Source organism: Arachis hypogaea, chromosome 6 (genome assembly GCF_003086295.3).
Source record: "Arachis hypogaea cultivar Tifrunner chromosome 6, arahy.Tifrunner.gnm2.J5K5, whole genome shotgun sequence".
Lineage (NCBI taxonomy): Eukaryota > Viridiplantae > Streptophyta > Magnoliopsida > Fabales > Fabaceae > Arachis > Arachis hypogaea.
The window spans coordinates 110,222,772-110,248,459 of NC_092041.1; the positions used below are offsets into that span (position 1 = coordinate 110,222,772).

General features: G+C 31.0%; 2 protein-coding genes across 5 annotated transcripts; one reads left to right on the forward strand and one right to left on the reverse strand.

Annotated features, from left to right (window-relative positions):
- The first annotated feature begins 3,318 nt into the window (after positions 1-3,318).
- LOC112755652 (FCS-Like Zinc finger 10) lies at positions 3,319-5,825 on the forward strand. Its single transcript, XM_025803881.2, has 3 exons — positions 3,319-3,462; positions 3,996-5,075; positions 5,167-5,825. The coding sequence occupies exons 2-3, from the start codon at positions 4,012-4,014 to the stop codon at positions 5,324-5,326; spliced, it is 1,224 nt and encodes a 407-aa protein (XP_025659666.1). The 5' UTR covers positions 3,319-3,462; positions 3,996-4,011; the 3' UTR covers positions 5,327-5,825.
- A 6,807-nt stretch (positions 5,826-12,632) lies between these two features.
- LOC112755653 (probable E3 ubiquitin-protein ligase RZFP34) lies at positions 12,633-18,603 on the reverse strand. 4 transcript variants are annotated; one of them, XM_072197625.1, is made up of 13 exons: positions 16,872-18,603; positions 16,508-16,769; positions 16,186-16,427; positions 16,010-16,097; positions 15,493-15,552; positions 15,345-15,377; positions 14,855-14,932; positions 14,669-14,712; positions 14,222-14,262; positions 13,979-14,061; positions 13,768-13,859; positions 13,572-13,683; positions 12,633-13,312 (listed from the first exon to the last, which is right to left on the reverse strand). In XM_072197625.1, the coding sequence occupies exons 3-13, from the start codon at positions 16,371-16,373 to the stop codon at positions 13,193-13,195; spliced, it is 939 nt and encodes a 312-aa protein (XP_072053726.1). In that variant the 5' UTR covers positions 16,374-16,427; positions 16,508-16,769; positions 16,872-18,603; the 3' UTR covers positions 12,633-13,192. The 4 variants fall into 4 exon arrangements, with proteins under 4 accessions (XP_072053726.1, XP_025659668.1, XP_025659669.1 ...); XM_025803883.3 differs by having other exon boundaries at positions 14,669-14,715; XM_025803884.2 differs by lacking the exon at positions 16,508-16,769 and having other exon boundaries at positions 14,669-14,715; positions 18,327-18,555.
- Positions 18,604-25,688: the final 7,085 nt, after the last annotated feature.

Here is a 25,688-nt window from a genome sequence, read left to right on the forward strand (position 1 = left end):
TTTACATAAAAACTGCTTCTTGAATAATTATCACAGGTTGAGAAAAAAACTCACATTCAGAGAGAGCTAACAGAATAAAAGAAAGGGTAGTTCAACTTGAAGAATGAATCACCAAAGAGAAGTTCTTTTAACTTTTTTCGTTTCTTTTATTTACAATTCATTTTATAATGTTTGTCATTAAGGAGAAAATTGTTAAATTTGAAAAAAAAAAACAATAACAATACTTTGATGATGAACAAACATTATAACATTGAGCCAAAATTTAAAAGTGTGTAAATAATGTGTTTGGCTAAGTGTGAAGAAACTAGCCAATATTAGATCAAGTTCATAATCATATCCTTTAGCTCATTCACTAACAAATGGCCCAAGAAATAGTGACATATCACTATCCAAGATGGAGAGAAGCAACTCATTTTTCTCTTAACTAAAACCAAAGTAATCGATTTCATTCTCTCTCTTCTCTCTTCTCTAACTCATGTGAATAAATCTTAAAAAAAGCAAGAAAAAGAATGTCTTATTAGAGTTCAAATCAAGAAGAAAAAGTGAATTACTAAAATTAAGAAAAAAAAAAGAAAAAAAAAGAAGAAAGTCAAAAGTTAGGCCTAAAAAAAAAAGATCAAATCTAAAGGTGATTCAGAAAATTATTTTTTTCTTTGTGCTTCATTGTTGCTTCTTGAAGATTCTTTCCTCCTATATGCACGAGCGAAAAATTTGAACAAAATGGAGGTTATAAAGCTCTGCTATAAATCAAGGGTCAAGAACCAAACTTAGAGCTAAAGTATTTATGAATGACTCATATCCTTAAAGAAATTTAAAACAGGAAGAAAGAGAAGTAGCTAGATAAGAATGTATGTTTGTTTTATTCATTGCTACTGTCAAATTTCTCTTTTGTGTTGCTACTGCTGCTGTGTTATTTGGAGAAGAAGTCAAAGATGTACAAGTCAAGTTTCAAACTTTGAAAGCTTTACTCCTCTATTAAATGGGTAAACAACCAGAGAATGGGACAAGAAGTGAGCACACAAGTTTGAGTCTTCATAACTTTCAAGCTAACCTTTGTTCATCTTTCTTTGTTTCTTTTCAATGAAAAAATGCATTAAGTGAGGTATTAGTAAAAGTCATTGAGAGAAAAGACAAAGAGAGTTATCTAAAAAAAGTAAAAAAATTATGTCAAACGCTTTTATATGTATTTCTATTTTGTACAAATGATTTTGAGGGGATTTTCTTGCTAAATTGGGTGGACAATTAGTGGTTGCAAGTCTAGGGAGTAAACCTAGCCAAATCTAGTTTGGATAGAAGCTGAGTTTGTCCCATATAAGACTGGGTTAAATCCTAAGAAAATTGGTGTTTGTAAACATAGTGAAAAAATACATTAAGTGGGGTATCAGTAAAGTCATTGAGAGAAAAGGTAAAGAGAGTTATATTATGTCAAACTCTTTTATATGTATTTCTGTTTTACAAATGATATTGAGAAATTTTTTTTTGCTAAGTTGGGTGAATAGTAGTTGCAAGTCTAGAGAGTAAATCTAACCAAATCTAGTTTGGTTAGAAGTTGAGTTTGTCCCATATAGAATCGGATTGAATCCTAAAAAAAATTGGTCTTTATAAACATTGTGAAAAATATTGAAAAGTCTTCCGCTGTTGTGATGGAGACTGGATGTAAGTCACATTATACATAATAACTGAATTAGGATACATAACTATGTAATTTTCTCTTCTTTATTCTTCTTCTATTTTTCTTCGATACGAGACAAAATAAAAGTATCTTATGCATTGTCTATTTTACAGAAGTCACAACTATTCAAAAATAAAGAATTACTCTATTTTTTTTATTGCATTGTAAAAAGATAAAATAAAATTATCTCTTAAAATTTTCACTTAACAGTTTTAACAATAACTAAGTTTTAAATTTAGTTTAGAAGTAAAAAATAAAAAAAAATTTAAAATAGACTATAAATTCAAACTCCTTTCTCTAAATCATTTACAAATTTTTATAGTAAAAAAAGAATATTATATACTTATTTACAAAAATTATGAATTTTATAATTAAAAAATTTTATTTTTTTATTTTATCTATAATTATTTTGTGTTTATCTTCGTAAATTTTTGTGTTTAATTTCATAAAACTCTACGCTTTTCATTGTTTATTTTAGGAACAACATTTTATAACAAAAATTTGAAAAAAAGCATAAATTTTTTAATAAAACACATCATCTTGTGGATAAAAACATAGTGTGTATTTTTTTTTTCCACGTTGGCGATAATATACAATACAAAAATTTAAGAAAAGTACAAAAATTTTACTAATTTTTTGATATTTTGACTTCTTTTCCACCTCAACTCTAGTAATAAATGTTTAGAAAAAATATAAAACCTTTGAAAAGAAAACACATAATTTTATAAATAAAAATATAAAATTAAAAAAAATAACATAAAAATTTATAAATAAAAATACAAAAACTTTTGTTCTTTTTTATTATTCCTTCCCTCTCCTTTGCCATAAACATTTAAGATAAAACACCCAATTTTGTGAATAAAAATATAGAAATGTTGTATTTTTAATTTCATTTTTTGTTTTTTTTAATGATAAATATAAAAATAAAAAATAAAAAATATTATAAACGAAATCACATAAATTCTACTTTTTTTGTTTATCCTACTTCTTCCGCTTCTTATTTGCTTTTTGATTTTTATTCTATTTCTCTTATTTTCTTTTATTTTTACTCTTAAAAAAATAAAGAAAAAAAGCAAAATAAAAAAGAAAAAAAGTAACAAAAATACAAAATGCAATAGTAGAAGAAGAAAAAAGAAAAAAAAGAAAAAAATAAAAGGCAAAAAAAAAGCATGTATGATTTATGCACATATTTATATAAATAATTTTTATGAAACTAATAAATTATTTTATTACTAAAAAAGATTTATTTATTTAGTATTATTATAAAAAATTTGTTAATATATATTTTAAAAATATAAATTAAGATTAGTATAAATAAAAAGTTAAAAAGAATTTCAATAAATATATAATAAAGATATTAAAAATTAATTTTTTATAATTTTAATAATTATATTTTTTAATTTATGATTCTTAAGACATATGTTAACTAAACTTTTGTCGAAAAAGAAAAGGATGGGAATATTAATTTTGAAACTTTCTTTTTTTTAACAGAAGAACATGAGAGTTGTGCTGGAGGGGGTACGTGGCAAAGAAGCGATAAAACAAATGTCAACATCAAAGTGAAAGCAACAAAATTTTGTATGGGACACGTCAAAGAAACAAAGTAACGCGCACAAGAGAGCGTGTGTTACACTCTCTCTCTCTTTCTCTCTCCATAGAAATATAGATACATAGTATTATTGCCTCTGCTTCTCACTGCACAACACAGCACAGCACAACTTTCTCATTCTTATTTACTGCATTTGGGACCTCTTTCTCTCTGAACTTTCTAGACCAAGCACTCTCTGCTGGTGGGTTCTTTCTTCTCTTCTTCTTCTTTCTTTTCTTTTATTATTATTATTATTATTATTATTATTATTATTATTTCTTGCTGTTCTTTCTTGTTGATGATTGATTTTGTTGACTCACACTGATTTGGGGTCTTTCATGTTTCTCTGGTATGCATTATTATCATTATTATGCTATCAAACTTTTATTTCATTTTTGCTTTGTAAAATGTTCATTATTTAATCATTTTCTTTGATTATGCATGATAGAAAATGTTTTTTTAGTACTGTTTTAATGCTCTATTAATGCATTTTTGGGGGAAATGAATGAATTGATGTATTTTTTCTATACATGAAATTTCTCTCGAGAACTCTTTGAAACTTTGCTATAGATTTTTACCTATTATTTGTTTAATGTGGCTAACAACAAAGGGTTTTAGTTTCTTTTTCTCACCTTGATGAAGGTCCATGTGCATTATTTATTTTTTCTTAATCCAAATTATGGAGTAAAGTTGGTAGTTGATCAGTTATTCAAACATGTGTGTATTGTTCTTCAGCTGGTGTTCTGAGAAAATGCTGAGGAAGAGGGCAAGATCAATTCATAAGGATCAAAATCACAAGGATCAGAGGACAATGATCTCTGATGCTGATTATGATTGCAATTCATTGGAGGGGACGAACATAAAAAACAGCTCAATTTTCAATGCTCCTCTTGTGTTTGTTGGAATGGGTCAGAGAGGGGTTTTAGATTCTGATTCAGTTAAGAGCCCCACTTCTCCACTAGATTTCACATGGATTTCAAATCTAGGAAACCCTTTTGTTAGGACCCCAAGATCTTCACTCCATGAAGGGAAACAACAAAGGATTTGGGATTGTAACAACAAAGTAGGTTTAGGGATCATAGATTCTTTGGAGTTGGAAGATAATAACTGTTCTGAGTTTTCTGGGAAAATTCTCTTTTCATCAGAGAACAAAAAGCCTAGCCTCACTCCACAGATGATTATCAATGCCCCAAATTGCAGAACATTTGTGGATTCTGTTAAGGTATCTAAGTCCTTGCCAAAAGATTTTTGCAAGCTTCCTTATACTAAGAATAGTGAGGATTCCTCTCACATGGGTAAATTTAATGTTCTTTATGAGATTGGTGAAACCATCCAAGAGCATGCACCTTTTGGGAAAACTAGGTCCTTCTCATTGGACTCTTTCACCCTGATTGATTCCAATGTGGATTCAGATTCTAAGGATTTCGGTTCAAACCGAGAGATCCGTCCTCCTCATTTTATTGGAGGGAGCAAGAATTCAAACACATATCTGCCTGAAGCCGCCTCCATCTGCTCCTCTAATGAGATTGTGAAGTTTCTATCAACTAGTGAGATTGAAAATTCTGAGGACTACACCTGTGTGATCTCGCACGGTCCCAGTCCGAAAACCACTCACATTTTTTGTGACTGCATCTTGAGAACTCATTCCAATGATTTTAAAAACCACTATAATGAAGGGGAGGATAAAGGAGTGTCCTCCATAGTGGAGGACAACATGTTACAGACTCCAATCCAGTGCCCTTCTGGTGATTTCTTAAGTATCTGCTACCATTGCAACAAGAAACTCAAAGAGGGTGAAGATATTTACATATATAGGTAGATTTATTTGTGTTGTATCTCCTATGTTGTTAGATGCTGTTTCTTTGTTTGATATAATTTGATCATTGGCTTCCTTTATGTCCTGCAGAGGTGAAGAGTCGTTTTGCAGTTTAGCTTGCCGTGAGATGGAAATCATGATCGATGAGGCGAGACAGGAATCATCGAATTCAGCTTCTCAAAGCCCTCCGAAGATGGGATATCATGGGGATATTTTTGAGCTAGGCATCCCCACGGCCATTGCGGTATAGAGGCTGCGGCCAGCGGCGCCCTTTTCTGCAATCATCATCAGGTTCACGAGAGTGGTAAACAACACCTGATCATCTGTTCACAAAGTGCTGTTCTTTATGTGCATCTATTAGCAGCCATGGATGATTTTTGTGTGTACATCATTTGTTTACCATTGGTTTTTAAGCTCTCATGGTGTTTGGTGGATGATGGCTATGAATTCAAGATTAATTTTGGTTTATTTCCATGTATAACTGAGATTATATATTATGAAATTTATATGCTAGTCTAGACTAGATTTGTTTTGATGCAGAAAAGAAGGGGTTGATGTTGAAGCCAATTTTTTGTGGCTTATCCCCATAATGAGTTTGCATCTATATATTATTATATTATGATTTAAGAATCAATGTATACCCGCCAAACAAATTGTTGACTATATTGGTATGCTAATTATTTACTGTTGTAGTTTATATCAAGCTACCCCCTTTTGAATCAATGAGAGATGGTTTTTATTGTGGTTTATCACTATTACCCCCTTATGTTTAAGATGCTATGTTGACTCCTATTTTTCCCTTCTCCATCTCATGAGGAATGCAATATTTTTCTTTAAAAACATGCGGATACATGTGGTTATCTTCTAGTACAGTTTTTCTTCTATTTATGTTATTGAAGCGCTTAATTTTCAATCATGTTTAGAAGATAAAAAAATAAAGTAATTTAAAATTATTTGTTAGGGCAATTTACACATATAAAATGATTGAAGAAAATGTTTACGCAAATACAATATTGGTAATTTCTAGGCGTAAATGCAACAAACGCAACTATATATAATCCGCTACACTCTACAGCGGAACTTAATTGCACGTAATCCGTTACAGGGTATTGCAGATTACGTTGAGGGTGGGGTTACTCATAAATCGCTACACCCTGTAGCGGTTTATGACCAAATGACTTTTATGCATAATCCGATACAGGGTGTAGCGGATTATGAGTATAGTGGTGTTTATATGTTAGGGTTTAAAACTCATGATGCCAAATGCACGAATTGATACAAAATATAATCGTCATTTGCATTAACTCGTACAAAAATAATACAGGTATAACTATATAACTAATACAGATATAACTGTCACAAGTCGTTAAATAAATAAGTCATAATTCATACATGGATAACTGTCGGAAATTAAGAGAGTCGGACGCTACTGCTAGTCATCGTCAACATCATGATCGCCTCCGAATGGACCAAGTAGGTGCGAGCCTGTGCCACATCGAGTCGGACGCCTAACCCTAGCCGCTCTCCGATCTCCCGGCGGAGCCTCCTGTGCCCCAACTCCAAATGCAGATGGTGGCGTCCCCTCCATCCCGAACCAAGTGTCGTACGGGCTGCCTGCGGGCTCATTTAAGTCGACCGGGAGCTGGGTCTCAGGAACCTGGGTCTCAGGCATATCCGCTGGTTGTGGCCTATACTCCGTAGGGTCTGAAGGGCCGCCTGGAATCGGGCTCTGGTACTGATGAACGTCGTCACCCCGTATGAACTCATCAAAATCCGCATAGAACTGGGGTCCACACAACTGATCGTCGAAATCCATGGTGAAAGAAGTGGTAGCAAGATCGGCTAACAGCTGTGTGCTACACCCAGGTAGTACCTGAGAGCTAGATACGTGGGTAAAAGGTGTACCACCCATACTAGCCTCCGCGGTGCCACCAGCATGAGTGTCTGTAGGGTGCTGACGGGACGATCCTGCCTCGTCATCGTGGTGGACGGGTGGTGCTCCTCCACCACGAGCAGCCCGTCGTCTAGCAGAAGATCGACGAAGGCGATGATTTGTCTGGCCTCGGTCATCACCACCAATATGCTCCTCCTGCATCCTGTCGTATAGCCAGCGCCAGTCGCGATCAGTGGCACGTGTACCGATGCATCGTCTCCGCTCCAAACGTCTGTTATCCGGCATATCGAACGCTGGAACTCTAGTCGACGCCTGCGACGACCCTCTGAGTATAGCATCGTCTGGAACCTGGGTCGGCCTGGGGTCGGCGAAAGCAACTCCTGGTAACAGAATCCTATGTGCAACACGGTGCCACCAGTCCAGGTACTCAGGGGATGGACCAGGATCAGGAACTCTCTGGACACTCAACACGGAACGAAGTCGCTCGTCCCAATGCTGATGCCATGTCCTATAGTAAGTGGAAAACTGTCTATCTCCACCCCTGCCGTCCTTACTATGAAGATACTCTATGTTGAGCGCTGGCTCAGGCAAATGCTGTATGTCCTCTAGTTGTGGGAAGACCCTGTCAACCTGATGCCACTCAATAACTGCAAAGTAGATCAGGCTGGTGACAGCCCGCCATAACCCCTTGTGCTCCTCGGTCAGTATCTCCAGATGGATGACTGCTAGTACATCAAGCGAACCATAAGGCTCCCACACAATCTGATAGACAGGAGGCAAGGTCAGCATTATACCAATGTATTCATATAAGTGTGAAAAAAATAATTAAAATAACAACAAACAAAAACAAAATACTTACATCTCGATGAGTCAGTTGATCCAATGCCAGACGATACTGTATAATCTGCCGTTCCTTCCCATCAGAAGAGGGCAAACATGTGGCCCATCTGAGTAGCAGAAATAGTACATAAGTATGTAATTTCAAATGTATAATGTAATAAACTTGAAAGAATGAATGAATTAAAGTATACCTGGATGCCAATGGAAAAGATAAGGCATCATAACCCGGCGGCCTCAGCGTGGAAAACCGCCAAAAGATCCATGACTGTAGCAACTGTAGGGGTCCAGCCAAGTTGGTGACGTTTCTGTTCGCCATCCTGCACATGCATCGGTACAGCCACGCCAATGCAGCAGCGCCCCAGTTATAGCTGCCCATATCGTCAAGTCTCGCCACAAAAGGCAACCAGTGAAGGTGGACTTGATTAGCACTCTTGTCCATGAACAGCTGTGTCGACAGAAGCATCATAATATACGCGCGTGCATATATGCGCACGGTCTCCTCCGAAGCATCCGCTGGTAACACCCTGAATCGTTCATGAAACCATGTGAAGTGGACTGTGTATAACTTTCTCTTATCCGGTGGCGGAAGCTCACCAAATAACTCCTCGAACCACTCCAATGCCGGTCTGGCAGTCTGTCATGCACCCGGAAACAGCCTGGCCATCCACGGACAGCCCGAGCTGGTATGCCATGTCCTGGAGCGTGATAGTACACTCTTCGAATGGCATATGGAAAGTGTGGGTCTCAAGCCGCCACCTCTCAATAAATGCGCTGACCAAAGGTTCATCCAACCAGAACCAATGCGCGTTCAGCCTAGCCAGGTGGTACAACCCAGCCCTCTCTAAGTAAGGTATGATCCTATCATGTAACGGCATATTCTGTTGCCTACGGACGCTATACACACATTGGGTTGGCTGCATTTTCAGAAATAAAGAACACCGGCTTAATTTCTAACAATAACATCACCAACCAAACTATAGCTTGTATTTCTAGTCTTAAGCTACTTGGGTTTTGAAATTACTAATTTACCTCTCTACCTTGACTATTAAATGTTAGATGTCAAAGTTTATATTTCAAATTTTCATTTACAAACCAAAACCTAAATTAAGTCTCTATCTATCTAATTAATGAATCACTTCCTTAATATTGAACAAAATATACATTTATTAAAATAGTGTTTGGAAATACAGACACTTACCTCTGGATCCATGGTTCTGGCTACGTGAGCAACGCCGTCGAGCCGGTACAACCGCCGTTCATCCTCCATTCTTCCAAACTACTCAAATATTTTAAATTTTCTCTCCCTTCTCTCTACTTTCTCTCTCTAACTTTTTTTCTAAAATAACTCAAATGATTTTTGCTACAGCCTCACGCGGTATATATAGACAAACCACTATACTCATAATCCGCTACAGTGCATAAAAGTCAGTTGGTCATAAACTGCTACAGGGTGTAGCGGTTTATGAGTAACCCCGCCCTCAACGTAATCCGCGATACCCTGTAGCGGATTACGTGCAATTAAGTTCCGCTGCAGGGTGTAGCGGATTATATATAGTTGCGTTTGTTGTATTTGCATCTCGAAATTGCCAATGTTGTATTCGCGTAAACGTTTTCTTCAATAATTTTGTATGTGCCCTATTTGTTAATTATAATTTATTTTATTTGTGGGATTTAGTTAATCAGTTCTGCTACATATTTAAGTTTTTTTTGAAGATCAAATCTATTCAAGTTGGTTTAAAACTAACAAAAATTAATTTCATTAGTGAGAATGTATAGACATGCTCTAACTTCCAACGGCATGGCGCATTTCGTCTTGCTCTTCGTGTTCTTTCTTTTTCGTGTTCTTTTTTCTTCTCTTTATACAATTGTTACCTTTTTTTTCTTTTCATTTTCCTGGTATTTTTTGTAATATCATGTATGATTTTTTTTATTTGATTTTTTTCTTTTGTTTTTATTTTTGTTAAGAGGGTAAAATAAGAAAAATTATGAGAATGTGAGACATAAAAAAAGATGACAATGAAGAAGAGGATGAGACGTTTTGAATTAGATAGAATTTATTAGAAAATAACATCGAAATATTTTAATAATACTGAAACTTCTTAATTTTAACATTGAAATTTAATTACAAAAACACAGCTTCTTTAATGTTGCATTTTTATTTTGAATTGTTATTCTTACTTTTTTTTAGGAATATTACTTCTCATATTAGACTTAAATAAACATGTATTATAATTTTATTTAGTTGAATGAATATAGTTTCACACTTATTAGATTAAATTCTTGCCAAAAACTAAAAAAATACCAAAATTTCGTAATTTTGACACTGAAATGTTAAAAAACGAAAAAAAATTTTAATTTTGACATAGAAATGTCTTGTTAATGCCTTCTTATGCTTCAATGACAGATTCTTTTCTTTCTTTACTTGCTAACTAAATATAATGAGAAGGAATATTCTAATTTGATGTTCTAAACTTACTAAGTAATCACGATGATTAAAATAACGAAAAATAAGAGCGGGAAGAGTTGTTGTTTTGAATTGTTATTTTTATTTTTTAAAGAGTATTGTTTCTCATATTAGACTTGAATGAATATGTATTATAATTTTATTTAATTAAATGAATGTAAAAAGTAAATTACATACTAAAAAATCACAAGATAACACCGAAATTACTTGAATGAATATGTTTGTACTATATTAGAATCTTATTTAATTGAATGAATGTATGTTCATACTTATTGGATTGAATTCTTGCAAAAAAAAAAATCAAAATTTCTTAATTTTGATACCGAAATGTTACTACAAAAATACAATTTTTTTTAATTTTATATTTTTCACTTCTAATTTTTTTTCTTATGCTCTTATTTCTTTTAAAAGTACTGTTTCTCAATTAGACTTGAATGCACACTTATTGGATTTAAATCTTACATGTGCAAAAATTTAAAAGAGAATGAAGGAGAAAAAAAACTGTGTAATTTATGTATAAGAAAAAAACTGACATTGACGGCGATAACGATGATGATGATGATGATGATGATGATGGAGGAGGAGGAAAAGGAAGGAGGAAAATAAATTCAAATGAAAAAAAAGGGAGATGGAAGAGGAAGTGGTGACAACGACGACGACGATGACGAAAAAGAAATATGAGGAAAAAAGAAGAGAATAAGAAGAGATAGTAGCACCTGCAATGACGATAATGATAATAATAATGATGATGGAGGAGTAGAAAAAGAAAGGAGGAAAATAAATTCAAATGAGAAAGAAAGGAAGAGGAAGAGGAGGTGGTGGTGACGACGACGAGAACGATGAGGGAAAAGGAGGAGAATAAGAAGAGACGGCAACGATATATGAGAAGAGGCGTAAACAAAAAATACATTATAACAACTTGGTTGGACTTAATTAGATAAATGCTTTTAGAGCAGATGTTAAGTTTACAGATTAAAATTTTTTTATTAAAAATATGAAAAAATTTAAATTTTTAACACATTTGTTTTACATTCTTTAAATAAATATATTTAAAATTTTTGTTAATAATAAATTTATCATAGACATATATTGACTAAATCTTTATTTGTATTTGTTAATTAATTATCATTTATTGTTTTGATGGTCAATTTTAATGGTCATTTAATATTCTTCCTTTCGTATTTATTAATTATTGTTTAAATAACTAAATAATATTATATGTAATAAATATATAATTGTAAATGTTGCATATATGAAATTAAGTTGAACAAAGGCATAAATGTAATTATAGATTTTTTTTTCTAAAGTTAAGAGTGAAACTTAAACTCGTGACTTCTAAGTGAATATTGGAAGGTTATGCCATTTAAATTATAAATTATTTATAACTCGTTATTATATAATTATAGATTTTACATTTATCAAATTATAGATAGATTATTATTTTATTATCTCTTAGCATTACTGCATTGCTGTTAACTTTTATATTTTTTCTTAGCATGATTCAGATGCATCGAGTATTGATTATTAAATGATAACAAGGTCAACTGTCAAGCCCTCAGCAGCGCACAATACTACAACAATTACTTGGCTACATGAAATTTAGTTCAAATTTTGACTGGGCGATTCATGATTAACAAATTACAATAGTTTCCCAATTCAAGCGAATGGAGTGGTGTACGGTGGACCTTCCTTATTTATGTGTGCGAAACTGCGAATTATTTATTTTCTTAAAAGAATTGGTTTTGACGAGGTTACTTTTACCGCTGCAAAATTATAGGGTATTAATAACCGGCAGCTCTATGTAATTAAAATATTCGATTATGTTATATTCATCAATATATTTATATATTAAAATATAAATATATATTAAAAATAAATTAAATTACATATATATTTATATTTAAATACATTAATAACTAATTTTAGTATATAAATATCATTTTTGTAAAATATTAGCTGCATCGCCTAATAAGAAGGTATTAAATCTTTAGTTGTAACAAGCTTTGCATTAAATCATAGCCGTCGAGTAAGTAGTAAATACCTTGGAAAGAAATATTGAAGACCACATTACGAATATTTAAATACATTTTAATCTTAATTATCCAGTTGTAATTTTGAGGAGCTCGCTTTGAAATTGCTATTAAGAGTCAAAATTAGAGACGCGTGTATCCTCAGTAAAACCTCTAAATTTTAAATTATTAAATGACTATTTATTAGCTTCCAATCCAAGATATCTTTGTATCAATTATAAAGTCTGAACTAGAACTACTGCTCTCAAGTCTCATGCACCATACCCCCTCTACACACATACCCCCTCTACACACAGATTTTAGATTTGATATCATCACAAAATAAAAGTGTCACAACTTAAACTTTAAAACCATAAATTCAGAATATTCTATTACATGGCGCATAGGTATACAAAAATAGAACGAGTTGTCCAGCGAAAAATACATAAACCACTAATAACAAACCACTAATAACAAAATATTTACAAGCTAACACAAAAAGTAAAAACTCAGTTCAGTGTTTCACGTAAAGTTGATAACTGAAAGTCATTAAATAATTTGATTGATTTGACTAAATTTTCATCTAATGACTCTCAACTATCAATTTCACGTAAAATCAACTGCACCGAGTTTCCACCAATACAAAAACATTTGGAAAAGCAGCGACTACAACCTGAACACCCCCCCCCCCCCCCCTCTCCTTCCACCACGACACTATTAGTAAACAAATTATCTGACTCGGATCATTCCCCTAGGCATAAATTTGTCCTTCCTATTGAATATTGGATCAGCATGCAATTTTCCAATTCCCACAAAGTGCATTACGTCTTCACTTGACATGTTGTTTTCACAGGACTCTCAAGTGAAATCAGATTTAGACTTCCAACTCAAAATATACCCCCACTTGCTTCAGCAGTCTCGGCCTCGGGTCTGTCGTGTGTTGTAGGATTTGCAGTTCAAACATTTTTGAGCCACAAAATGGAACTGAACTCGAGATGTTTTGCAACAATCATTGCACAAGATCCAAACCTGTCGAGCATAACACCATCATACCAGTATTTCATAAAACTGGACTAATGAACTACGCTATGGTGCATCAAATCAACAAGATAATTTGAAGTATAACTCAACATAATTTTACATCACTAATTTAATCTCTCTGCATCAACACCAAGTTTATGTGGGTATATTTAAGTCATTCCTCATAAAACTAGACATCTTAAAACCCTCGAACACAACAAACTTTTCATAGCAGCAACAGAAAGACATGACAGAAACAAACACTGACCATTTTATTCTGATATGGTTCAGGTATCGGTATAGCAGCCATCTCCAAGTCAAATTTCTCCCAAACCTTCGACATATCGCACACCGACTTTGAGCACAGAGGGCATGCATATCTGATGGATATTCAAAAGCAAGGATCAGTAAAATTTTCGGATAGATATTAAAAAAGAAGACAAAGGTAAGTGTCGATTACTCACTTGTAATGTTCTCTCATTTCATCCAAGCAGCTCTTATGGATTGTATGTCCACAGGGCATAACAGTGACATCATTTCTGGATTCAAACAAATACTGCAATAGCAAATTTTGCATGTACTTGTATCAGTCTCCACTCCAGTAATTCAAAGTTCCAAAGAGGTATTATATAAGGAAACATTATGTTTTGACCGTAGAACTTGTAAAAGTATTACCTCAAAACAAACGGGGCAATCATGATGCATTGCTCCTTCAATGCAAGGGTGACTATCTTTTAGCAGGATTGAATAGCAACAACCTACTCAAAATAATTCATCAATGAAAAGACGAAACAGGCATTGCATTGAAAAATTATTCACAATATAATAAGAGTAAAGATGAAGACCCCAAGAATGTAGTGAGAGAAGAGTGTATTAAAATGAAAAATGAGTGTATTAAAATGAATAATATTAACTTACCACACTTGTAGCAGTGGAAGAAATTCTCACGTCCTCCAGTTCTGGATTATAACATTAGATAGAATCAATCAGTTTGAATTTCAATACTGAACACAGTTGATCCACAAAGCAAAATTCTTTAAACCTTCAAGGCATACTTTGCACAAATGTGATATTGTAGTTAAGACACAAAACAAAATGGTACAATAAAGCATCATATCTAGAAACATAAAAAAGAACTAATTTACCAAACGAAGCATAGCACACATTTCCATTTTAGAGAATCTTGTAAAATCAGTGTAGAAAGTGGACTACTACAAATGAAGGACCAAATAAATTTTTGTTTTGTTTCAAAAAGAAGAAAAATTATAAGCTAAATCACCCCACCTCCCCCAAAAAACACCTTCCCTCTCATTTTCTGCAGAGATATTAACAACTGAGAGAACACACTAGATCAGCAGTTCATACCTGCAAATTCCACATCCATCGCAATGATATTGTTGCTTTGATACCTGCTTCAAATGGAAGAAAAACAGATATAAGACGGTAAAACAGTATTAAAGCAGAAGTCTTATGGGGTAAATTAAACATGAAAAAGAAAAGGGAAAGAAGGGGGGGGGGGGTCTGTTATTGAAACATGGATTAACTACTTACATCATCATCAAAGAGCTTGCATGTTTCACAGAAGTATTTGCCCATACATACACCACAATTGATACAGTGCTGCTGCACCTGTAAGCAGAAAAATAAACACACAAAATGAATCAATTAGCAAAATATTGTAATCAATGGTACTGCAGGTTTTCAATGGATGACTAGTTCAATAAGATGAGATGAATTCAATGTTCTCAAAGAAACTCACTTTTCCTAGGAAACATCTTTTAAGTCGTTTTTGTTTTCAAAACTAAAAGGGGAAAAAAAGCCTACAAACCTAAATAAAACATCTGGAGCAAATTTCAAAATCCCCCTTAACAACTGCACCTTTTTTGTTTACTTTATTGTATATGGAGGAGGACTCTCCATTGTTTTTATATACAATTATCACAGTTTCCCCCTAAAACAGTATTTAGATTCTCTGAATTCACTAATTTGTACACTAGACGGAGAAGTACAATTGAAGATGTCAAAGAATTTCTAAACTCACCTCTTGTTCTGTCCCACAAAGTGAACATATCACCTGAAAAGTCATTTCATTAGTATTAAGGACTTTCTTGATCACAATGCTACTAACAGTGGATTAGGCACAAAATAAATTGCACGTTCCGACGGTATCTCCAAACAACTAACCATACCTGTTTGACTTGGTGGCGCGGAATGTCATGTCTAAGTTTCTGGTCAATGCTGATATCATTCTGTTAAACACAAGAAGAAGAAAAGTTTTGAGAAACTGAAGGAATGTTGCATTACATGAATTACATAAAACGAGGATATTTCAAGGGTTTGAATTAAATTCCCATAAGCTAACATTTTTGTTCCCCTGAAAATTTATCTTTTAAAAACTCATTATCAACTAGTACTCAAATATCTACACTTTATAGAAGAGTACACTTCCACTTCTCGTAAGACTATCCAGAGAAAGTAACGAAACATAGGTATTTCTGAACTACAGCAGTTATGTAATAAAACAAATTGGACTTTGAGAGCAGACACAAAAAGAAATACAAACCACCGAAAATTAGAATAGATGTAAATAAAGCATCAAGTAGAGAAAACATATCAAGTTTGGCTGGAATATGAAATACAACGGAAGCTTATCAGCTCCAGAAATAACCAATGTTAAAATATTTGAGATCAAGGGAATTCACTCACTTTTGCCTCATTGTGACAGTGGCGGCAATCAAAAACCTCATTGCAACAAGGGGCCCTGATACAGCATCTTCTCCGATAATGTTGACATCTGCAAACAAAGCCTATTGCTTTAGCAAACAAATAGGGTACATAACACCTCAACTAGAAGGAAAAGAGTATATGAACAAAATATTTACCCGTACTCCATGTATCCTTTCTCACGCAAGTCATTAGTCTTTTCATGATCAGTTGATTGGCTTGATTCTTCCCTATGATCAATCTCTGCATTTGATTCTGTGGCATAAGCGTCTCCCTCTGTCAGATGCTTCATATCATTGCACTCAAACTGCAGTGGCTCAGAGCGCATTACTGCCACCTCTCCCATTATACCTCGGGTAATATTACCAAATATCTAGAAGCAGTGAGTGAGCTTAGGGACCTGCATGTAGGGACAAGTTTAGAAATAATCCTAAAACTTCTAAAGGCATACTAAGTCACCCCATCAAGCCAGGTAAACACCGAATGTATTGTTGCTTTCTTCTACACTGCCGCGGACCAACAACAACACAAATTGAATCATGCAGCTCCAATCAGCAATTGAAAATTAGTCTATCTACAAGAATTCCATATATTACTATAAGTTGGCACTGGGAAACTTGCAGCTGCCAGATGTAAATAGAAACCAACAGCAGAATGATCACTTGATTTCTTGATGAACTCTCGAGTCCCAGTCCCAGAACCAAATCCAACTATAGTTGAGCCAACCAATAGATACTCCAACCTATGTTGAAATCAATAAACCACTCAATCAAAGGCATCTCAAAAAATAATTAAAAAAATAGCACATGTGTCGATTTTTATTGTCCATGAAGGACAATCCTACCTTAATAGGCAGAAGTGTATTGGATTCCACCTGAACAGATAATCCTACCTGAACAGACACTTAACAATAGCAATTACCTAACAGAACTTCATATCTCCAGCACCTTGGTGGATTCCTTGTCTTATTAGAAATTTTCTCTTCTTTACATAGTTAGCTAGGTCACTTGGCAGTTGACACTGAAGAACTCGTTCACTGCCAAGACAATAACCAAGGGTAGGTTATCGATATTGGGGGTGCAGCAGCAGGGTCGTTTCTTCTACTAGCCTAGACAAAAATGAAGGCTGGAAGAAGAAAGAAGGAAGATTGGCACGGAAGAGAGCAGGTCAACTATTCAAATGTGAGGTCAAACAATGGGCGTAGCATCAAGCCAACCTTTTCACTATTAATTGTGGGTGGGGCAGAGAAACAATAGGATAGTTTCTACAGATCAGGCGAAAGGCGAGCTCCAGTTACAAACTTCACATCATCAAAACTGGCTTCAGGCTGTATCGAACTCGTGTAGCATATAACGAACCATAAGGTAGCATAAGTATAAGGACACGGCTATAAGACTTCAAGCTGCATCTCACAACAGATTACAAGCTGCATCTCACAACATGGCTAAAGCAACAAAAGATCTAATCGCCACTCACCCCTTCAAAATAATAACTACCAATGTCCCTGCAAGTCCTAGTATCTGCAACTGGATGCTTCACTTTCTTGCAAACTGCATTTCCCTGCAAAAAACTTCTTCATCGAAGCTTTCTAAACTACAAAACATGTTCGGATTTCCGTCTGAAACTCCAAAACCATGGTCAGAGCAAAGCCTTGAGCCCAAACCACGATTTGGACATTTCCAAACGGAACCAAACATGCCAAATCACTCATCCAAGTTCATCCTCCTAAATTGTGAACCTCTCAACCTTTCACTGTCTCACATATATCCCTATTCTTTATATAAGATTCCCAACTATCTTAACCTGAATAATTTAAACACATATACTTCTTATATATAAGCCTTGAAAGCTCAAACCTCCCTTAATGTTCCTCTCCTTTCTCAATGTTGAAGGTGCTTATTCCAAACGTAATACCCTATAGAATTACGTCATTGACTATCACGAAAAAATGTCCCTCTCCATCTCACTAAGTAAAAGTAATAGCTTCTAAGATCATAAACGAGTATCTTAACCGCAGAGCACAACATGGTAATCAGCTAAATAGAGTTGATCATGTCACAACCAACACAAGCAACAGCTAAAAATCTAAAATTTCACAGAATTCACGACTCGCATTATTTAGAATCAGAACCTCAAACAGAACAGCATACAAAAATTAGAGAGAGAAAAGAAACACATGCACGTTACCTACAGAAAATAACGCAAATAATACACAAAACAAGTGACAGGAGTAAACACAGATGAAATAATTGAAATTCAAGGAATCAGCAATAGAATTTGACAGAAAACAACAACGAACTTTCAGCTCCCGAACGGCGACCGTGATCGGCGTTAACAATCGATCAACACGGTTTTCTTAAAACTTTTTTTTCTGTGCTCCAATTCGAACCTTCGAACAAATCACTTTTTTCCCCCTGATATGAGAAGGATCGAAATCGAAGCGCTATTTATAGACCTAGTTTTTTCTTTCGAGAGGGTTCGAAATTGACCAATTCTGTACGAAAACGATGAACGTAACAAATAAAAACAAAATTGAAAAATAGAAATTCTGATTTTTGAAAGCGAACGAAAATGACACGGTATGGTCAGCTAGTGACAGCTATTATATCCATTTTTGTCTGAAATTCCGATTTTGCCCCTGAAAATATCTTATCGGAACGTATGGGACACCATTTATTCTGGTGACGTGTCGTCAGGATTTGCCTCAAATTGCGTGTAGATTCTCTATCTGTGGTCAGACATAGGAGTGGCAAAGTGGGCCGACCCGTCCGTCCTGTCAAAGTCTATCCCATAAACGGGACGATCGGTCCGTTTCGTCAATTAAAATGGATTTAAAATGCTAACTTGTCTCGTTTTATAGTAAATTGGCGGGCTAGCTTGTTTTACTTTTTCTTTTAAAAAAATAAAATTTATTAAAATTAACCAAAAAATAATAATTAAAAAATAAAATATAAATAAAAATAATCAAATTATAATATAATTTTTTTATTATTTTTTTTAATTTTTAACTTCAATAAAATTGTGCAAAATAATATTTGTCAATAGAATCATCTTTATTTTAAAAAATAAGTCACATAATTTGAGCATATATACAAAATTGTAAAATAAAATAAATAAAGTTAATAACAAAAAAAGAATAAAAACAAAAAATAAAAAATATTTAAAAATTCTATAATTAATAATTTTATAATAGTAATCACTCTTTTATTTAATAAAAGAATAAAAATAAAAATTTTCAGCCCGATGGACCAACTCGCTCCGCCAAAATCTACTAATTTAATAGTGCGGGTTTGGCAAATTTTTTTAAATTGACAGACTCTAAATCCTAGCTCAATCTACCTTTTTTAGCGAGTTTAGCAGATCGATCTGACGAACTCGATGCTTTTTGTCACTCCTAATCAAACATATTTCTAACTTCCGGATAAAGGAACAGAATTTACCAACCAGTCATCAGAATAAAGATAAAAGATGTAGCCTGATTTGTGTTATCATGGTGAGTTGTTTTAAATTTATTAAATATTATTTATTTATTTTTTTAATAATTTTAAGTATAATGTTAAAGACATTATTGTACTCATTATATTTTAAATGAATTTTAATTATTATATTTTAAATAAATTTTAATAATTAGAAGGGAGAAAACTACTAGCTTGAATTTATTGTAGAAGGTGATAGAATGAAATCACATCATCTTTTATACTATGAGTTTGGTTTACTTTATATACAAGTTACAGTAAATAAATAAGCTTGAGTACGAACCATTGAATCTAATTACAACTCAAGTTCAATGTTGTATTTAGTGAATTATTTAAGGTACTCAAGTCATCACACGATGAATTTATACTTAGTCCGTCAATCATAAGCCCATAATTTGGAGCAAGAATTCTCAAACGGGTTAGTTCAACCATTTACGTTTCAATATGTAAATTATATGGGTTAATTTTTAAATTTTGTTTATTTATAGACTTAAACCGTGTATGGTTAGCTCGATAAATTATATAAATCGTCAGGCTTATTTTTTATTTTTTTTAAATAGATAAAAAAATTTGATTTTAGACTAAGAAAATTTTTAAAAATGAAAAAAACAAACTATTTTTAGTGAGTAGATTAGGTCTTTAGGTTATATTAGGATAAATATTGAAAAAAACGTTAGATTAAAAAAATAAATTAATTAATTAATTAATCATCCATTTAATCCGTTATTTTTTAAGTTGATCAAGTTTTCTCTATTTAATTCGAAAACTAAACAGATTTAATTTTAAAAATAAAATTCTATTCCTTCAAAACACATAAACAAACTAACTCATTTTAATGGCTATACTTAAAAGTTCACTTCTAATATTTGTTAAGAAAGCAACTCGATTTGACCATAAATAAAGTGACTCCAGCCAATTTTGTTGATTACTGGTAGAGAATCCATAAATAAAATTTCTCAAATAATCTATGAAAAATACTTATGTATTCCATAAAAATATAGTAAACATGTTTAAATCGTAAGAATTATTATAGAGAATATGTATTATCATGATTATACTGTAGAAGACTGTAGGAGACTAGGAGTAATTCTTTTTAAAGGATTTTGATTTTGGTGAAGTAATGAGATACATTCATATTTTATTGTCGAATATTCAACTATTCTCATTTGAGGTAAAGAATTTAAAGATAATTGCCATATTTAAATCAATATCTTAGCTCTTCAATCAAATTTGTGTATTTCAAAGAGGTTGTGAATTTGTGATATCTTGATATAAAATTCAAAATTCATGTGTTTATATCATCGTTTATATACTATCATCTCTAAAATTGTTTAACATTGGTCTCTAGATAAGGGTGTGGAATTGATCTAGCGATAAATTCATCATTTTGCTGGGTATTAAGAGCTTTTTCACAGCACGACTCTATGTGTATAATAGTTTGTTCCTTGTGAGTTAATGAGTGATAAAAAATTAAACTAACTTCTGCTGAGAAAAAAAAAAACAAAAATGTATGAGAAGAGAAGAAAATACATAAAAAAAGAAAAATAATTACAATTGATACCATATTAAAAAGAGAAAAAACTAATTTAGATTTATTATTGAATAAAAGGAATAAAATTATGTAATCTCCGTCTCTCTCAACGTACTACTGTCATTATTATTAAACTATTTTTTTCACTTTAATTTATGATAATAATAAAAAAAATTTATGATTCATAAATTTAATTTAAAAGAATATATAAATTTGATTATAATTTTAGTTTATATTTTAATTTTATCTATATAATTTTTTAATCAAAAAATACATGACACAATATTCTTTTGTCTAATACTCTTTCAGTTTTATTAACTATTGTCTGAGTACATTATTATTTCATGTAACACGTTATTTGCATAAACATGCTATGGTGGTATATGTGAATGAAAAACATTCAATTAATATTTCTCATAAAATATAAAAATTTAAAGATTATTTTTAGTTAATTGAAAATTTAATGAAAAACTTTAATTTAATATGTCTCTTTGTCTACTTTTTTTTTATATATTTCAACAGAACTTACAAATTATTATACATGAAAATTACCAATGTTTTGAAAAAGTTCTTTATTATTAATATTACCAACTATATTTTATTCAAATATAGATGAAGATAATCATCACCGTTTCCTTATCAATAGTTATCGGCGTTATTGATGCTACGGCTGATCTAAAGTAGGTGAAGAGAATAGTCTAATCTAAACGTATATATCGGTTTGAGATTTTTGAGTTATTGTTTTATTATTTATTATTCCACATTGAAGGATAAGTATATCCTTACATGTAAATACGTAACTCATTGTCTAATACACTTTTTCTTTATTTCAAACGCGTATCCACGAGACAGTAGAAGACTATATAGGACAAATTTACGTAACAACAAAAGGAAGATGATGTATATGACTGTTTTATAGTTCTCATCCATATTCCCTTGATATAATAGAATAATATCAGCGATCATTAAAATTAAAATTTAATTATTTTATTAATTTTTATAATTTTATTAATTTTTTAATTAAACTTTTATATATTTTAATTTAATTTTTTACTAATATTTTTTAATTTAATTTTTATCAATAAAAAATATTTAAAATAACTGTATTCTATTAAAAAATAAATAATACAATATTATTTTTATCGTTTGTTCCTTGTGAGTTGTTGAGTGATAAAAAATTAAACTACTGCTGAGAAAAAAAACAAAAATGTATCAGAAGAGATGAAAATACATAAAAAAAGGAAAATAATTATAATTGATACCATATTAAGAAGAGAAAAAACTAATTTGGATTTATTATTGAATAAAAGGAATAAAATCGTGTAATCTCCGTCTCTCTCAACGTACTGTCTCTCTCAAGGTACTATCTGTCATTGTTATTAAACTATTTTTTTCACTTTAAATTATGATAATAATAAAAAAGTTTCATGATTCATAAATTTAATTTAATAAAATATATAAATTTGATTATAATTTTAGTTTATATTTTAATTTTATCTATATAATTTTTTAATAAAAAATACATGACATAATATTCTTTTGTTTAATACTCTTTCAGTTTTATTAACTATTGTCTGAGTACATTATTATTTTATATAACACGTTATTTGTATAAACATGCTATAGTAGTATATGTGAATGAAAAACTTTAAATTAATATGTCTAATAAAATATAAAAATTTAAAGATTGTTTTTAGTTAATTGAAAATTTAATGAAAAATCTTAATTTAATATGTCTCTTTGTCTACTTTTTTTTTATATATTTCAACAGAACTTACAAATTATTATACATGAAAATTACCAATGTTTTGAAAAAGTTCTTTATTATTAATATTACCAACTATATTTTATCCAAATATAGATTAAGATAATTATCACCGTTTCTTTATCAATAGTTATCGGCGTTATTGCTGCTACGGCTGTTCTAAAGTAGGTGAAAGGAATAGTCTAATCTAAACGTATATATCGGTTTGAGATTTTTGAGTTATTGTTTTATTATTTATTATTCCACATTGAAGGATAAGTATATCCTTACATGTAAATATGTAACTCATTGTCTAATACACTTTTTCTTTGTTTCAAACGCGTATCCACGAGACAGTAGAAGATTATATAGGACAAATTTACGTGGCAACAAAAGGGAGATAATGTATATGATTGTTTTATAGTTCTCATCCATATTCCCTTGATATAATAGAATAGATCATTAAAATTAAAATTTAATTATTTTATTAACTTTTATAATTTTATTAATTTTTTAATTAAACTTTTATATATTTTAATTTAATTTTTTACTAATATTTTTTTAATTTAATTTTTATCATTAAAAAATATTTAAAATAACTGTATTCTATTAAAAAATAAATAATACAATATTATTTTTATCGTTTGTTCCTTGTGAGTTGTTGAGTGATAAAAAATTAAATTAACTTTTGCTGAGAAAAAAACAAAAATGCATGAGAAGAGAAGAAAATACATAAAAAAAGGAAAATAATTATAATTGATACCATATTAAAAAGAAAAAAGATTATTATTGAATAAAAGGAATAAAATCATGTAATCTCCGTCTCTCTCAACGTACTGTCTCTCTCAACGTACTATCTGTCATTGTTATTAAACTATTTTTTCACTTTAATTTATGATAATAATAAAAAAGTTTCATGATTCATAAATTTAATTTAATAGAATATATAAATTTGATTATAATTTTAGTTTATATTTTAATTTTATCTATATAATTTTTTAATCAAAAAATACATGACACAATATTCTTTTGTTTAATACACTTTCAGTTTTATTAACTATTGTTTGAGTACATTATTATTTCATGTAACACGTTATTTGCATAAACATGCTATGGTAGTATATGTGAATGAAAAACCTTATGTTAATATGTCTCATAAAATATAAAAATTTGAAGATTGTTTTTAGTTAATTGAAAATTTAATGAAAAACCTTAATTTAATATGTCTATTTGTCTACTTTTTTTTATATATTTCAACAGAACTTACAAATTATTATACATGAAAATTACCAATGTTTTGAAAAAGTTCTTTATTATTAATATTACCAACTATATTTTATCCAAATATAGATGAAGATAATCATCACCGTTTCCTTATCAATAGTTATAGGCGTTATTGCTGCTACGACTGATCTAAAGTAGGTGAAGAGAATAGTCTAATCTAAACGTATATATCGGTTTGAGATTTTTGAGTTATTGTTTTATTATTTATTATTCCACATTGAAGGATAAGTATATCCTTACATGTAAATACGTAACTCATTGTCTAATACACTTTTTCTTTATTTCAAACGCGTATCCACGAGACAGTAGAAGACTATATAGGACAAATTTACGTAACAACAAAAGGAAGATGATGTATATGACTGTTTTATAGTTCTCATCCATATTCCCTTGATATAATAGAATAATATCAGCGATCATTAAAATTAAAATTTAATTATTTTATTAATTTTTATAATTTTATTAATTTTTTAATTAAACTTTTATATATTTTAATTTAATTTTTTACTAATATTTTTTAATTTAATTTTTATCAATAAAAAATATTTAAAATAACTGTATTCTATTAAAAAATAAATAATACAATATTATTTTTATCGTTTGTTCCTTGTGAGTTGTTGAGTGATAAAAAATTAAACTACTGCTGAGAAAAAAAACAAAAATGCATGAGAAGAGATGAAAATACATAAAAAAAGGAAAATAATTATAATTGATACTATATTAAGAAGAAAAAAAACTAATTTGGATTTATTATTGAATAAAAGGAATAAAATTCTGTAATCTCCGTCTCTCTCAACGTACTGTCTCTCTCAACGTACCATCTGTCATTGTTATTAAACTATTTTTTCACTTTAATTTATGATAATAATAAAAAAGTTTCATGATTCATAAATTTAATTTAATAGAATATATAAATTTGATTATAATTTTAGTTTATATTTTAATTTTATCTATATAATTTTTTAATAAAAAATACATGACACATTATTCTTTTGTTTAATACTCTTTCAGTTTTATTAACTATTGTCTGAGTACATTATTATTTTATGTAACACGTTATTTGCATAAACATACTATAGTAGTATATGTGAATGAAAAACTTTAAATTAATATGTCTAATAAAATATAAAAATTTAAAGATTGTTTGTAGTTAATTGAAAATTTAATGAAAAACCTTAATTTAATATGTTTCTTTGTCTACTTTTTTTTTTTATATATATTTCAACAGAACTTACAAATTATTATACATGAAAATTACCAATGTTTTGAAAAAGTTCTTTATTATTAATATTACCAACTATATTTTATCCAAATATAGATGAAGATAATCATCACCGTTTTCTTATCAATAGTTATCGGCGTTATTGCTGCTACGGCTGATCCAAAGTAGGTGAAAGAAATAGTCTAATCTAAACGTATATATCGGTTTGAGATTTTTGAGTTATTGTTTTATTAGTTATTATTCCACATTAAAGGATAAGTATATCCTTACATGTAAATATGTAACTCATTGTCTAATACACTTTTTCTTTGTTTCAAACGCGTATCCACGAGATAGTAGAAGATTATACAGGACAAATTTACGTGGCAACAAAAGGGAGATAATGTATATGATTGTTCTATAGT

What these genes read in the sequence shown, in the direction of transcription:
- LOC112755652 (XM_025803881.2), top strand. Translation starts at nt 4,012, where the DNA reads ATGCTGAGGAAGAGGGCAAGATCAATTCATAAGGATCAAAATCACAAG. An exon ending in GAAGATATTTACATATATAG is followed by an intron (nt 5,076 to 5,166) that starts GTAGATTTATTT and finishes TATGTCCTGCAG; the next exon opens with AGGTGAAGAGTCGTTTTGCA.
- LOC112755653 (XM_025803883.3), bottom strand. Translation starts at nt 16,373, where the DNA reads ATGGGAGAGGTGGCAGTAATGCGCTCTGAGCCACTGCAGTTTGAGTGC. An exon ending in CTTCCACTGCTACAAGTGTG is followed by an intron (nt 14,062 to 14,221) that starts GTAAGTTAATAT and finishes TATTTTGAGTAG; the next exon opens with GTTGTTGCTATTCAATCCTG. An exon ending in ATTGCCCCGTTTGTTTTGAG is followed by an intron (nt 13,860 to 13,978) that starts GTAATACTTTTA and finishes TTGCTATTGCAG; the next exon opens with TATTTGTTTGAATCCAGAAA.